Below are 16,380 nucleotides of genomic sequence, written 5' to 3' on the forward strand. Positions count from 1 at the left end.
AATTGTGAGCCAAATTTGAGCCAAGCTTTAATTAAATCCTGACCAGAATAATGGACTCTAGCCAAGTCCATTCCTGGGTTCTCAGAAAATGGCAATAGGTGGCCTTGGCCATATGGCTTAGAAAGGTCATCATTTCCCCCACCCGGTCCAATCAGGGGCAAGCAGACATATTTCCTGCCTACATTCCCCACTCCCCCGTGTGATCCAGCACATCTGGTAGGTGCAGTTGGGGCAAACACATTTATTTAGGGGGAACGAAGACCTAAATAACAGCCTCTGGCCTTTGAGGAGCTGTCTGTCCTCAGGCACGGAGCTTACAGACATTTTTGATTTGAGGATCTCTTAGGCACAGTAATTAAAACTTAAAACTTAATGTGGGCTGTCACGTCCCACTAGCATGTGAACCAGCATTTGACTCCCAGAACCACATGGTGGGCAGCTCACAAGTCCACCAGGTCGAAGGGATCCGGCCCTTTCTTTTGTCTTCTTTGAGCACTGCTTGCATATGGTGCCCATACACACATGCAGCACATACACTCATACACATAAAATTCCAATAAGTAAATGTAAAAGGAAATTACAGGGGAGCTTAGCAATGTCGTGTCCTCCCTCCTTGCGCAGGCTCAGCACCCTCCTACATCCCAGCTGCAGCTGGAGATCATCTACGTAGAAAAGGTAGACAGTTGGAACAAAAGCAAAAGTTATCTTGGTTTAAGGTCCCCCACGTCCTTCAAACCAAAAAGCCTGTATTTAAAAGATTCTTTTGTTTTGATTCAACTGAAATATGCAAATCACACAAACTCCTGGCCTCTTTTTCAGAAGTTCCTGGGGCGGGAAACTGTCTTCTATATGAATTTCTATGTTATTAGAAGAGGAGACGATGCAGATGGAGAAGAGGAGGAGGTGGGACAAACAGGAACCAGCAGGAGGAGAATTCCTTTAGTTTTTGACAGTCTGATATAGTCCAGACTGACCCGGATTTATTATGTAGCAAAGGATGTCCTTGAACTACTGATCATCCTGCCTCTGCCCCTCCAAGTACTGAGATTCCAGGAGGAGTATAAGGCCAAGCCTGTCTCTAAAGGATTTTGGTGGAGAGAGATGCCGGAAGTTTTTGGGTCCAGCCTTTCGGAGAAGGGAAGATTGATGAATAGTCTGGGGGCTCTGGGCAGAACACCAGGCTTCTCTCCTGAGTGCTTCAGTTGTTGTTTTGTTCTCAGAATCAAACTCAGGGCCCGGTGCTAGGCAAGCATGCTACATCTGAGCTCCACCCTCTGCCCATTCAAAAGAGGAGGTCAAAGCAGTTGTCTAAGGGTCACTCCAAAGACTCTATCCCCTTGTAGTCCAGGCTTCAACTTCTGCCTTTAGGAACTGTCGTGAACTCACCCATGGAGGAACTCACCCAGAGAGTTGGATTCCTGGGTCCTGGGACCCCAGCAACCCTGAGTCATTCCAAAGAAACCCAGGGGCTGGAGAGATGGCTTAGCAGAAAGCACCAGTGCTCCTGCGGGGATTCTGAGTTCAGTTCCCAGCACCCACGTCAGGCCTCTGACTCCAGTATTAGGGGTATCCATACCCAATGCTTCTGGCCACCACTCACATGCATGTGGAGAGCCCCCTCCTCACACATACACACTTTAAAATAAAATTTAAAAGAAATCTGCTTTTCCTCAAACTCTAGTATATCAAGCAGAAATAGACTAGTTTGAACCTAAATTCAACTACAATATAGACACAGTAGAACACAGAAGAACATCGGCATTTTTCTTTCATTTCTTCCCATTTGTTTGTTTGTTTGTTTTGAGGCTGTGTCTTTCTTTTTTTTTTTTTTTTTTTCTTTTCTTTTTTTTTTTGGAGCTGGGGACCGAACCCAGGGCCTTACGCTCGCTAGGCAAGCGCTCTACCTCTGAGCTAAATCCCCAACCCCGAGGCTGTGTCTTTCTATGGAGCCCTGATTGTCCTGAAACTTGCTGGTCTTGAACATAGAGATCAGCCTACTTCTGCCCCCAGAGTGCTGGAATTAAAGGAGTGTACAGACAGACCTTCATTGTGGCCTGTTTTCTTTCTTCTTTCCTTTTTGGCGTGGTTTTCCAAGACAGGGTTTCTCTGCTTAACAGTCCTGTCTATCCTGGAACTCCCTCTGTAGATCAAGCTGGCCTCGAACTCACAGAGACCCTCCTGCCTCTGCCTCCCAAGTGCTGTGACTAAGAACCACCATTTTGGCCTTTTTCATATACACTTGGTCTGGTTGCTCCTGCCCTGCTCTTCTGTCCATCTTCTCCCCACACTCTGCTCATGCCCATCGGCAGCTCCTTAATCACCTTTATCATCCTCTATCGCCTTCCGCCTTCCTCTATCCTCCTCCCCTCATCCCCTCCTTAAAACCCTTTCTGCTGCCATGGTCCCCTTTCTCCTTTTATATATTATACATCCCCACCCTCACCACCACCTGAATGCACAAACATGTATGCAGGTACGTGTGCGCGCGCACACACACACACACACACACACACACACACACACACACACACACACGGAACTAGGATCTGCATATGAGAAAGAATATACAATATTTCTTTCTATTGTGTACATATACCACGGGGCATTGAAGATGGGTCAGGGTCTCCCTGAGTGGCTATGAGATTTTAAAAGCAGTCAAGGTTGTCATGACAACATCCAGGGGCGGGGCTGACAAGTGCAACTTACAGCTCCTACAGTCTCTACAAGAATAATTGGGTCAAAGTAGTTGTGTTTCCCACACAAAACACACCTCAAACACCACCAAAATGACCACTGCCGCCACCCTAACTTCAGGAGTGGTAGCATCAAGGTTCCCGTGTCCACCAGACTTGGGAACAGCAGTAGCAATTCCAACTGGGCTTTGACCTCTGCCTACTTTGGGGAAGACACGGGATTTGCTCTCAGGCCATCACCACTATGGGGCCAACATAGGTGAAGAGTTTGGCAGCTACTCATCAAGTAGCTGAATGCCTACACCCAACGGCTTCAGCCATTAGAAGAAGAGGCTTCTTGGTGGCTCCACTACAGCTCTTGCTTCTCAGTCCAGGCAAACCTGGGCTACATAAAACCTTGTTCCACAAAGAAGGGTGGGGTGCTGGGGAGTCAGCTCAATCAGTAAAATGCTTTGTGGCAAAAGCATGAAGGCCTGAGTTTGGGTCCCCAGCACCAGCAATTGCATAATCTCAATGCCGAGGAGGCAGAAACTGGAGGATGCCTGGGCTTTGCTGGCCAGCCCAGCTAGTCAAATGAGGTTCAGTGAGACCCTGCCTCAAAAACTAAGACAGGCAAACATGGTGGTACATGCCTTAGTCCCAGCACTTGGGAGGCAGAGGCAAGTCCATCTTTAAGTCTGAAGGCAGCCTGGTCTATGTAGCAAGTACCAGGCCAGTCAGAGTTACATAGTGAGAACCTCTGAAAAACAGCCCCTCTGGACTGTCTTCCACCAGCTCACAAGGGCTCCATTTTCTCTGTACCCCAATAAATGCTTATTACTTTCTGGGGTTCACAATAGTAGCCGTCTTAATAGATATGGGGTAGCACCTCATCATAGTTTGGGTTTGGATCTCCTTCATGATTATTGTTATTCAACTTTCTGTCACTATCCCTGATGCCTGAAATAAATCGGCTTTATAAGGAGATGATTCATAGGTTTCCATCCACCTGGCCCACTTGGGCTCCTGTGGTGATGCAGAAGCACATGGCATCCAGGGAGGAGACAGATAAGTAGGTAGATAGACATGATACTTAGATGTAAGCAGGTAGATGGTAGGTAAGTAGATAGATTATAAGGTAGAAAAATGGTAGATAGGTTATAGATTGATCATAGGAATGTATGTAGATAGGTAGGTAGATACATAGATGGTAGATTTATAGATAATAGATGCTGGGTAGGTAAATAGGTAGGTTGGTAGATAGATACATAGATAAATATATAGATACATAGATGATAGATAGATAGATAGATAGATAGATAGATAGATAGATAGATAGATAGATAGATAGAGATAGGCGGACAGACAGACAGATAGACATGATAGACAGAGAGACTGAGACTCTGTACCCTTCCTGCCTCAGCTTCCCAAATACTTTACCAAAGTGCAATCTCCAGAAGTTGCTTTGCTATTGGCTCAGCTCTTTGATGGGAAAAATTTCATGAACAGTTGTTAAACTCTCATTTGAGTATCCGAGCAACTTCTTAAACAAAGACCTCAGTAAGTTTCAAAACACTGGTAAAGGACAGTATGGAATGGGAGAGATTTTGACCAAGTTCATACTTTGAGAAATGGAATTCCATGTCTACATAACAAAAACATAGCTTCATGCATAAGAACAGCTCTCCTATCCTGCGGAGGCTTCCTCAGTTTAGACCTGTGACCCGCGGCAGCAGGGGGTCTACATAAAATTACACATGGGAGCTGGCAGGATGGCTTAGCAGGTAAGTGCACTTGCGGCCATCTGAGTTTCATCCCTAACAACCGTGTCTATGTGGTAGGAGGGAACTCACTCTTTTAAATTAAAGTCCTTTGACTTTGCCAGGCATACAATGTCTGTGCACCCCACAGCACATAGTATATGCAATTCTTTTTTTTTTTTTTTTTTTTTTTTGGTTTTTTTTGGAGCTGGGGACCAAACAGGGCCTTGTGCTTCCAAGGCAAGCGCTCTGCCACTGAGCTAAATCCCCAACCCCAGTATATGCAATTCTTAACAATCAAAAGGGTGCATCTCGCACACACCAAAGATACAAAGAAACTGCTCCCTGCTTGCTTCATGGCTCTTTCGCAGTGAACCTAGCCTATCTGAACAGGACTCCGATGTGTGTCTTTGTGCAGCAATCACATCACACCGGTTTGTTCTAGTGCCCAAAGGTTTTAAACCTGAGAAACTAGCAGACGTACTTAAGATGAGCCTCATTACTTACCATATGTTTCATTAGTAACTGGTAATGCATACGTTATCATTTACCATCCTGGGCATCATGATTCAATATGTTCACAGTGATGAGTCACAGGATGGAAGAAAACCTCTTTCCTTTCTTACCGTGTAGCCATGGCTGTCCTGAAACTCACTATGTAGACCAGGCCACACCTCCTAATGCTTCCCAAATACCAACTGAGGGTCAATTATTCAAACACGCTGCCTTCGGGGGCGTTCTCATCCAAACCACCACAACCAGAATGGAGATTTAGTCTTAGCTCTTTATGTGGAACACTCTAACTAGAGTATCAAAACAACAAAGCAGTAAATGCATACCTGCTGTGGAGAGCTGCAAACTGAACCGTTTGACATTTGTTGATGGTGTTAATACAAATCAACATTCATGCGGTTTTGGCTAGGTCTGCTGGCCATCCAGATCTCGTCCCCTATACTGAGGTTATAGCACACCAGTCACTCCTAGCTGTGTGTACAGGCACTGGGAACTCTGACTTGGATTCTCATTCTGGTAGAGCAAGCTCTCTTGCTCACAAAGCCATAACTCCGGCCCCTCCCCCTATTTACAGTTATCCATAGTATAACACTTCATTCATTGTTTGAATTACATTTGCAGTTATCCATAGTATAACACTTCATTCATTGTTTGAAGTACATTTGCTACCACTCCACTTTTGTAATAGCTTTATCAAGATAAATCCACAAACAATACAGTTCAGTGGTGGTGCATACCTTTAATTTCAGCACTTAGGAGGAAGAAGCAGGTGGATCTCTGTGAGTTCAAGGCCAGCCTGGTCTACAGAGGGAGTTCTAGGACAGCCAGAGCTGTGACACAGAAAAACCCAGTCTCAGAAAATAATAATAGTAATAATAATAATATTATGATGATTATTTTAGATATTATATTAAATAATAATAATTTATTTATTCATTTTTAAAGAGACTTATTTATTTACTTTATGTATATGAGTACACTGTTGCTCTCTTAACACATACCAGAAAGGGGCATCGAATCCCAGTACAGATGGCTGTGAACCACCATGTGGTTGCTGGGAATTGAACTCAGGACCTCTGGAAGAACAGTCGCTGCTCTTAACCACTGAGCCATCTCTCCAGCCCTAAATAATAATTTATAATAAATTATTATTATTCAGTAGTGGTATGTTCAGTGTGGTATACTGAATAGAGTTTTAGCCATCCTTATAAGTAATTCACACATTCATCTATGAGAAGATGCATCTTTTAATTCTTTTTTTTAGATTTATTTATTTATTTATGTTAGTATACCATCACTCTCCTCAGACACACCAGAAGAGGGCATCAGATCTCATTACAGATGGTTGTGAGCCACCATGTGGTTGCTGGGATTTGAACTCAGGACCCCTGGAAGAGCAGCCGGTGCTCTTAACCATCGAGCCATCTCTCCAGCTCCACATCCTTTAATTCTTATTTGACCTTTTTTCTTTTTTTCAAAGAGTGGTTTATTGAATGCGTTGCAAGTGAGCAGTGGGCAGAGCATTAAGTAGAGCGCTGTCAGCCTTGTGGGATCACCACCCACCCACCTACCAGCTATGTGTGGGGTCACCACCCACCCACCTTCCAGCTATGGGGTTTGCCACTTGCTAGTGAAGATTTTATCTACTCTGGTTTAAAGTAAGTCCGTCCATCTTTATATCTACCCAGCAGCGTGCTTGCACACAGCCTACACGCACACACATGTATACACAGTGTTCCTATCTTAGTTTTCAAAACCAAAAGAAAATAGAACAATTATCATACAGGATACGGCAGTTAGAAAAAGTATGGTTCAATTTCATCTCTTAAGTAGTTTTTAATCCAAATTTTGCCAGGCAGGAGGCATATGCCTGTAATCCCAGCACTGGGGATCCTGAGACAAGGTGTTTGCCTAAAGTTCACAGCCAGCCTAGGCTACATGCAAGTACCAAGCCACTTAGAGCTACACAGCAAGACCCTGTCTTAAGGAGAAACAAAAAAAAATTATTTAATTCAATTTTATCAACTGTAGTGGCACACATCTGTAATTCCAGCATTTGAGAGATCAAGGAAGCAAGATCACAGCTCATAAAATCCCAGAAAGGGATACAGACAGAGACATGGTTTCACTGGGTTGTTTTGTTTGTTATTTCAACTTTATATTATTTTTTTAAATATATGATCACCAAATATCCTTGACTTAAAAGAAGTACAATCACCAAGTAGTGATTGGACTAAAGCACACTTTAGTCTCAGCACTCAGGAGGCAGAGGCAGGCAGAGCTCCGAGTTTGAGGCCAGCCTGGTCTACAGAGTGAGTTCAGGACAGTCAGGCTACACAGAGAAACCCTGTCTCATAAAAAAAGTAGGAATGGGCTGGGGATTTAGCTCAGATGAGGGGGCTTACCTAGGAAGCGCAAGGCCCAGGGTTCGGTCCCCAGCACCGGAAAAAAAAAAAAAAAAAAAAAAAAAAAAAAAAAAAGTAGGAAGAGGGATGAGGAGGAAGAAAAAGGAGGAAGAGAAGGAAAGAGGAGGAGGGAGAGGAGAAAGGAGGAGGGGAAAGAGGAGGGAGGAGGAGGGAGGGAGAGGAGAAAAGAGGAGGAAGAGGAGGAGGAGGAAAGGAGGAAGAGGAACAGGAAAGGAGGAGGAGGGAAGAAGGAGGAAGAGGAGGGAAGAGGAACAGGAAAGGAGGAGGAGGAAGGGAGAAGGAAAGGAGGAAGAGGAGGGAGGAGGAAGAGGAGGAGGGGGAGAGGGAGGAGGAGGAGGAAGAGGAGGAAAAGGAGGAGGAGGAAGAGGAGGAAGAGGAGGAAGAGGAACAGGAAAAGGAGGAGGAGGAAGAGGAGGAGGAAAAGGAGGAGGAGGAGAGAAGGAGGAGGAAGAGGAGGAGGGGGAGGAGAAAGAGGAGGAGGAGGAGAGGAACAGGAGGAAGAGGAACAGGAAAGGAGGAGGGAGGAAGAGGGAAGGAAAAGGAGGAAGAGGGAGGAGGGAGGGAAAGAGGAGGAAGGGAGGAGGAGAGGGAAGAGGGAGGAAGAGGAGGAGGAGGAGGGAGGAGGAGGAAAGAGGGAGGAGGAAAGGGAGGAGGAGGAGGAGGAGGAGAGGGAGGAAGGAGGAGAAGGAGGAGGGAGGGAAGAGGAAGAAGGAGGAAGAGGGGGAAGAGGGAGGAGGAGGAGGAGGAGGAGGGAGGAAGAGGAGGAGGAGGGAGAAGAGGAAGAGGAGGAGGAGGAGGAGGAGGAGGAGGAGAAGAAGAAGAAGAGGAGGAGGAAGAGGAGGAGGAAGGAGAGGAGGAGGAGGAAGAAGAAGATGCACAAGAGGAAGAAGACCAAGATGAAGAAGAAGAAGAAGACCAAGAAGACCAAGAGGAGGAGGAGGAGGAGATGACCTCAGGGATTCATCAAAGGATATCAGGGTGTCTTTGGAATCTAGATTCTCTCCTTTTTCAGCTACCAGAAATAACAGCTTGATATGCAGGGGTTTTTTGGATCTATCTGGATCTCCCTCTCCACCACAAATTCCCCAAGAACCCTGGCAGTCTCTTCACCACAGCCAGAGTCAGAACCCTAGGCAAAAGCTGACCAGCCAGCTGATGGATGACTCCAGCCACAAAGAAATTATTTTCTGCCTTACTCTCTGAGTCCCTGTTTCTTCCTCAGCCAAGACCAAGCAGCTGGTGAGTGTCTGTTCCTGCAGTGATTATCCAGTCCCTCCCAGCTCAGGTCCTCTCAGTGTCTCACTGATAATTTTTTCTATTTATGGAGGACCAGAAAACTATATATCTGGTTCCAAATTGACTAGAGTTTAAGCCAAAGCCACTGTGTGACATTAGGCAAAGTGATTTACTTTCTCTGGACTCGGTTTAGTTGTGGGGTATCCACCTAGAGAAGACTGCTTGGGCACAGATTTAAGCCAACCGAAGTCCTTATTATCTACCCAGGATTCCGAATGCAGCTGGCTAATAAAGTTACACTGGGTGTTCAGGATCCTTTCCTGTGTAAGCTTTTAAGCACAAACCCCATGTTTTAGGTTGACAAACTTCAGTTAACAAAAAACAATTATCCAGGAGTGGAACTATAGAAGCCAAAAGGCAAGGTCAGTACCTTTAGAGACTTTCCCAGAACTATGGGAATTGATGGTTCTGTCTGTGTGCTGAGCGCACAGCTTGAATGGTACTTCCATTATGGAATCAGTTGTGTGCTAAGGTCTGGGGTCCAACTAAGGTCTGGGGCCTCTCACAATTTCTTGTTCTGGAAAATAAAGGTTAACGATGACCTAAAAGGTTATATGACATGACTGGGCCGCCTACCTGATGCATACTAATTGCTTTCTACAAATGTTCACCCAACCCCCTCCTCCCACTGCACTTTCCACAGCAGCCCAAACCCACTTGAGCTTCTACTAGAGTATATTCGGGCCCTTGGTCCCCTGCTTCCTGCTCTTTGGGCGCTTAATTCCTAGGCAAGCAAAAAGTTCCACGCCCTGATCTAATCTCTTAAGACTCTGGGGCGGACAAGGATAAAGACAAAAGAAGAACCATTCGGAGAGTACCAAAGTACGGACACAGTCCAAAGGCAAATTGAGACCCGCTTCCTACTTCCAAAATGCACGTTAGTCCTCAACACAGGGCCCAAGTATTGCTTTCATGTCCGCCACCCCTACATGGCCATTATCTCGCTGAGGTCTAGTCCACCTGCTGAGTCTGTCCTCGCTGGGCTAGAAGTGCAGCAGGCGAGCCTCTGCCCTGCCCTCTCCCTTGCAGGGCGCCAGCTTGGCTGAGCTTGGTGCAGAGGGAAGGTGAGGCCAGGTGTCCCTGCCCCACCCCAGCCGTTAGGTGCCAGTGTCCCCATGGACCTGACCCGGAGCGGCAGAAGGCGGGAACGCCAGCCTTGCCCCGTCACCACGCCCGGGTTGGTTCCGGTCCCTGGAGCCCGCGCTCCGCCCGGTCCGCAGGTGGCTTGCGGGGCCGGGGAGGGGAGGCAGGGCAGGGTAGGAAGTCGCGAACCAGAGCAGCGGGCCAAACAATCTGGCTGCCCTCACAAAAAGACTGTCCGTCTGGGGAATAGAAGATCTGAGACAGGGAGACTCTAGGGAGACCGAGGGGGTTCAGGCAACCACAGATGGAAACGCCTCCTCACCCGGAGGCGAGGGCCTCTCTGGTCCCGCCTCTTCACGCCACGCCCCGACCACGCCCGCCAGACTTAAGTTCCTCGGGCGCGGGTTCACAGCCACTGTCAGCCCCTCCCTCGGTGCCCTCGGATCGCTTGCTTCTTGGGCAGCCATCGCCGCCGTTGGGCCTAGCCGTCTGCACTCCTGTGTTCTCCTGTGTATTCTCCTGCGGTCCGGTGAGCGTGCCCCATCCCTTCCGTGGCCGCACCTGCTCTGTCCCACTCTGTTTTGGTCTTTCTTTTCTCTTCCCCGGAATCCTAGTTTGCCCTCTCTAGATCCTTCCTGTTTCTTTCCTCCTATTAACTCCCTTTGTTCTTTGCCTCTGGCGTCCAGTTGGACGTAGGTTAAAATCTTGGTCTCTCTACTTCCCCTCAGCCACGATGCTCCCAGCCTGATCCAGGCGGGGTGGGGGTTGGGGAGAGCTTTCATGGCAGAGAAGACCAGAATGACTGTCACCAGGAGGTTCTTTCTGGGCCATGTGCTCTAAAGCCTGTTCTCATCCCTAGGGTTGTTTGTGCCTAGAGGAGGCTTGGAGTATAGTTGGCCTTTGTTATACTCTCTTATGTGGCTGCCTGAGGTGGGAGTAAGGACACAGGGAGAGACTGGGCCTACCTTATCATGATCCAACACAAATAGACACAATGCCCCACTCAACAGCTCAGCGACTGTATCCACAGCCAGCCCAGCTGCCTATCTACATAACTGTCTGGGAAACAAGTTTGAAAGTGAGCCAACGGGTGCGAGTAAAGACTCCTGCCTGAGTCCACCTCCCGCTAGACCCTGGCCACCCTGAGCGCGAAATGAGCCTCGGGTCTCTCCCAGCAAGGCTGCCTGAAAGGGCTTGTGTGGCAGGTGACCGACCCTTGCAGGGCTGTGGTCCTGCAAAGAGAATCTTCCTTTCTAAACTTGACTTCTTTCCTCTCACCCACAGGACACAATAGTATGATCTTTAAGTGTTTCGTCTCCCAGACATTTTCTATGGAAAATCAAGGGGATCAGGCCATGATAGCCACTGGCAGCTTTGAAGAACGGGACACCTTTAGAGAAGCTTGATCTTGGAGGCCTCAGCGTGAGACCTCAAAGCACTCTCCGGGTAAGGAGTCCGGGCTAAGGAAGCCTCTGGACTGTCTTCTCTACGGCTGCACAATAGGACCCTCATACGTGGCTCTTCACAATTCAACAAGCTCTCTCATCATCCCTGGTCACCTTCTGGCCCATAAAGATGGCGGACCCTAGTGTTTCAAGGGAGAACCTAAGTGTGATGGAAACTGGGGCAGACACTTATGGTGTGTGCGTGTGCGTGCGTGCACATGTGTGTGTGTAAAGGCAAGTCATGCCTCCTACCATATGGATCCCAGGAGGGATCAAACTCAGGTCCTCAGACTCTGTGGCAAGCACCTTGACCCACTGAGCCATCTTGCTGGTCTGAACGTCCTTTTTTTTTTGGTCCTAGCTTTTGACATCCCTGTAAATGAGATTAGAAATTGAGTTTAATTTTTTTTATTACCTACGGTAGTTGTTTATCTGGTCCTATAAAATAGGTTCTGTTTTTATTAGTTTTGGATCAGGATCTAAGGACTTATCTTTGGCTGTCCTGAAGCTCTACATGCAGACCATGCCTGGCAGAATTAACTTTCTGGACCTGGGTTTTAGTCATAGCAGGAACATTTAGTACAGGCGATCTTTGTCTTTTATACCCAACCCTCAAGGACCCGACCTTTGGCAAACCGTAAGCAGCATTTACAATGGAGGTCGAGCCATTTTGATCTGGCAGAAACTGAGACCTCGCCCTTCTGGGCTTCGCAACACTCTACCACTTAGCTCAAGATTAGACAGGCATGCATTAGACTCAAGCATCATGTCTCTCTAATGCCTAGAGAAGACATCTGTTCAAAGCGTCTCAGAACTGTTTAGTTGATGAGAAAGGGCTTCCGTTGTGAAGGGCCTTATCTGAGGCGCAGTAGGGCAGAACAGGCAGTGGGTGGGTGGCTTTGAAGCCCGTGGGCGTGGTCCTGAGCTCTCCCCTCTAATGGGGAGCCAGGGAGGGCCGCTGCCTCACCCGCTGCTCTCAGGATTCCAGCTGGGGAGTCTAGGAGCACCTCACCTAGACCTTGACTCCTAGTCTCACTGAGTCCCAGGGTCCACACTCAAAGAAACATGACTGAGGTCGGCCCTTTCCTAGAGGCACCCTTGAGCCCGTTGTCATGGGGAGTCCCTCTGATGTCCCTGTTTGTCCCAGCCTGGGTGAGCTGTTTTGTTTCCATGGTTATCTGTGTTCTCAGGTGACTACAGCCCCATCCTCCCTCTACCGCTTTCCTCCTTTGCCCCAGCAACACAGGCAGCCAATCAAGCTGAGCTCAGAGCAATTGCTCCAATGAAAGCGGAGAAGTGAAACTAGGGAAGAAGAAGCAGTTCACCTCCCCCACCTCCCCCTCACCCCCACCCCTGCCGGGTGCTGGGCTCACTTCCTCCCTGGGCAGTGAGGAGGGTGGTGTTCCAGCTCAAAGAACAAACTGGACCTTTTGGTTTCCTGTATCTTTTCTGCATAGCTGTGAGCTGCACCTCCCATCCCACCACAGATAACAGAATTTCCCCCACACTGGGGGAAAACAAACAGGCGTGGTGGCTGGTCAGGTGCCTTCTCCCGTGCCTGGCTATAAGCCTTGCTGTGGTGGACAGTAAACCTGGTGAAGCAGAGTCTCTGAGCTGTGTGGGGCTATTAGGATGGAATTAATCAACATATCTCTTCTCTCCCTTTGTAATCATGAACCAGTCAGAGCCTCTCCTGTTTAGGAACCCAGGAACAAAAGCCTGTGGGGTTTGCCTGCCAGGTCCTGCTCTGGTAGTCTAGTCCTAGTCAGTGTTTGGGATAGTCCCAAAGGACAGGGATGTGCCTTCCTCTATGCAGTCTCTGCCAGGATATCAGGAGCTGGCTGATGGCTGTGAGGGTGACCCTGAGCCACACTCTACACTAAGAGGGAGCTTTAAGCAGTCTCAGTTCCTTGGCAGGAATTGCTTCCCCGGCCCTACTTGACTACTTTTGGAGATCTCTCCTGGTTTCCTTCCTAGAACCCTTGAGATGTGCTTGGTGCCTTTCGGGAAGGCCTGGGCAGGGGTGGGTAGGTAGTGAGCAGGGAGGGAGGTCTGGGGCTGCTGACACTGATGGCTTCTCCCCTCTTGGCTTAGACTCCGGCAGAGTTCCTCTGTCTCGTCTTGACGATTGAAGGTCCCCACTGCTTCCGTTTTTCTCCATCTTCTGGGAGGTAGCAGGAAGTCAGAATTATGGTTGGTTTCAAGGCCACCGATGTGCCCCCCACAGCCACCGTGAAGTTCCTGGGGGCCGGGACAGCCGCCTGTATTGCAGATCTCATCACTTTCCCTCTAGACACCGCCAAAGTCCGGCTGCAGGTGAGGGCGAAGTGAGGGTCCTGATGCTGTCTAATCTGCCCCCTCCTTGGGTCAGACTCCTCAGGGGTGAGGAGGAGCCTGAAGCTGGAGGGAGACCAGCAGAGCCATCTGCCTGTGCTCATAACCGCCCCCATCTTGGCCTTTCAGATCCAAGGAGAGAGTCAAGGGCTAGCGCGCACCGCCGCCAGCGCCCAGTACCGCGGCGTGCTGGGCACCATCCTAACCATGGTGCGCACTGAGGGTCCGCGCAGCCTCTACAATGGGCTGGTCGCCGGCCTACAGCGCCAGATGAGCTTTGCCTCCGTCCGCATTGGCCTCTACGACTCTGTAAAGCAGTTCTACACCAAGGGCTCAGAGCGTGAGTATGCAGCTAGGACACAGCAGATGACTGATCTCTTTGTATAGCTCAGTGGCTCCTTCAGGCTTCCCAGGACCCCTGGGAGGATCAGAGGTGCACTTTGATTCCTGTTATCTGAACACCAGGGCTGTCTCCAAGCAGGATATGAGCCCATGATAGTTTTCAAAACCATCATGGGGGTAGGTGGCCTCCTGGATCACAGATAGACCAAAGCTTGAAATAGGGGGAGGACTGAGCCAAAAGCACAATGGACAAGCAGCAGCCACACCCTCTAGCCCCCACAACCACATTCTTTCATCTCCTTAATATGGCCTCCTGGGAGGGGAGGGGATTGAAACAGGACTTTCACCTTTCGGCTCTGGCTGGCCTGGAGTTCACACAGCTCTACCTGCCTCTGCCTTCCAAGTGCTGGCATTAAGTGTGTGTCACGGTGCCCTCCTTACCTGTGAGGGAACTGAGCATCTAAAACGGGGACGCCTTTCTCAGGATCACACTCCAGGGAGAAGTAGAGCTGGGCTAAGAAGCTGTCTCAGTTCTGCTAGGAAAAATCACTCCTCTTGATCTCGGTTTCACATTTGATAAGTGGAACTGACCCTGACTTCCCAAGGCTGCTGAGTAACTTAAATGAGCACAATCATGTGAGAAAGCACTGTCTCCATTTTGTGTTACTCCTGGTTGTAACCCTGCAAGGACTTCAGAGAGCAAGAGCAGCCTAGGTCCTCTTCACGCATGGCATGGTGTCTGGCAAAAGCATGGCACACGTTTGTGCAAGCCCGCTAGCCACTAGCCCCCCTTGTGCCCACAGATGCAGGTATCGGGAGCCGCCTCCTGGCAGGTAGCACCACAGGTGCCCTGGCTGTGGCTGTGGCCCAACCTACAGATGTGGTAAAGGTCCGCTTCCAGGCCCAGGCCCGGGCTGGCGGTGGTCGGAGATACCAGAGCACTGTCGAAGCCTACAAGACCATTGCACGAGAGGAAGGGATCCGGGGCCTCTGGAAAGGTCTGTACTGGATGTTGGCTTTTCTTCCCTCCTCTATCCTACGCCCTGAGCTCACACAAGTTCTTTTTTCTACAGGGACCTCTCCCAATGTTGCCCGAAATGCCATTGTCAACTGTGCTGAGCTGGTGACCTATGACCTCATCAAAGATACTCTCCTGAAAGCCAACCTCATGACAGGTGTGTGAGGGTCACTACAAGCTGGTAGAGGGGTCTGGTTGCCTAAAGACCACATCTTTTTATCCTGCTTGCTTCTGTTTTTAGAGTGTGCATTTCTTACCGTTCAAATCCAGCTGGATAAAAGCCCTACTTTGCACAAGAATGGGCTAGATTGACGAAAAGAATCTTAAGTCCCCCTAAGAGATTCCAGCTGCAATCCATGTTTTTAAAACAATGAGGGGTTGGGGATTTAGTTCAGTGGTAGATCGCTTGCTAGGCAAAGCCTTGGGTTCAGCCCTCAGCTCCGGAAAAAAAACAAAAAAAGGACCCCTCTCCTTAAAACTGCTGCAATGGTGGGATGCGGGCTGGGGAGAGCTGACAGCCTTTCCTGCTGCTTCATGGCAGACGACCTCCCTTGCCACTTCACTTCTGCCTTCGGGGCGGGCTTCTGCACCACCGTCATCGCCTCCCCCGTTGATGTGGTCAAGACGAGATATATGAACTCTGCCTTGGGCCAGTACCACAGCGCCGGCCACTGTGCCCTGACCATGCTCCGGAAGGAGGGGCCCAGAGCCTTCTACAAGGGGTGAGCCTTGGATCCCCTCACCCAACTCCAGGGAGAGAAGGGAGATACAGCCAAATGTCAAATATCCCATAGGCGCTGTCACCCCAATGTTTTAGAGTTTAAAATAGGGATTTGGACTGGGGGTGGGGGAGGGTGGCTCAGTGGTAGAGTGCCTGCCTGGCATGCTTGCAAGCGCTGGGTTCAACTCCCCAGCACAGCAGAAATAGGGAGCTGGGTACTCAGGACTCTTGCTTTTGGGCAGGGAGCCATGAGGCTCTTCACCACTGCCTCCTTTGAGACGGAGTCTGTGGTCGGGTGGATGGAGGAACCCAGTGGTAGCAGCAGGTGGTGCGGGGCCCTCCATGACTGTGTTTGCTCTCTCTAGGTTCATGCCTTCCTTCCTCCGCTTGGGATCCTGGAACGTAGTAATGTTTGTCACCTATGAGCAGCTCAAAAGGGCCCTGATGGCTGCCTATGAGTCCCGGGAGGCACCCTTTTGAGCCTCTCCAGCTGCTGACCTGGACCCTGCTCCCCATTCCTGCCCTGTCTTTTCCTTCATCCTCTGCCCAGCCCCAACCTCTTCCCATTTCCCGCACTCCAACTCCCTTCCCAGCTCATCTCCCTATACCTTCTCCCTTCCCAGCTCATCTCCCTATGCCTCCTCAGCGAGGAGGCCTGACCCCGGACCCTGCACCCTCAGTCCTGCTAACAGTTAAGCCCAAATCTTTGTCCTCATTCCCAGCCCAGCTTAGCCAGCCTTCGCCCATAAAGCAAGCTCAATGTTGGTGTC

The 16,380-nt window shown here is 49.4% G+C and overlaps 1 protein-coding gene across 1 annotated transcript; it reads left to right on the forward strand.

The window, feature by feature from the left end:
• The first annotated feature begins 10,154 nt into the window (after positions 1–10,154).
• Ucp2 (uncoupling protein 2) lies at positions 10,155–16,380 on the forward strand. The gene is made up of 8 exons (XM_032893046.1): positions 10,155–10,279; positions 11,035–11,196; positions 13,290–13,511; positions 13,659–13,869; positions 14,675–14,869; positions 14,945–15,046; positions 15,431–15,611; positions 15,976–16,380. The coding sequence occupies exons 3-8, from the start codon at positions 13,386–13,388 to the stop codon at positions 16,088–16,090; spliced, it is 930 nt and encodes a 309-aa protein (XP_032748937.1). The 5' UTR covers positions 10,155–10,279; positions 11,035–11,196; positions 13,290–13,385; the 3' UTR covers positions 16,091–16,380.

The sequence above is a fragment of the Rattus rattus genome, chromosome 2, assembly GCF_011064425.1.
Source record: "Rattus rattus isolate New Zealand chromosome 2, Rrattus_CSIRO_v1, whole genome shotgun sequence".
Taxonomy (NCBI): Eukaryota; Metazoa; Chordata; class Mammalia; order Rodentia; family Muridae; genus Rattus; species Rattus rattus.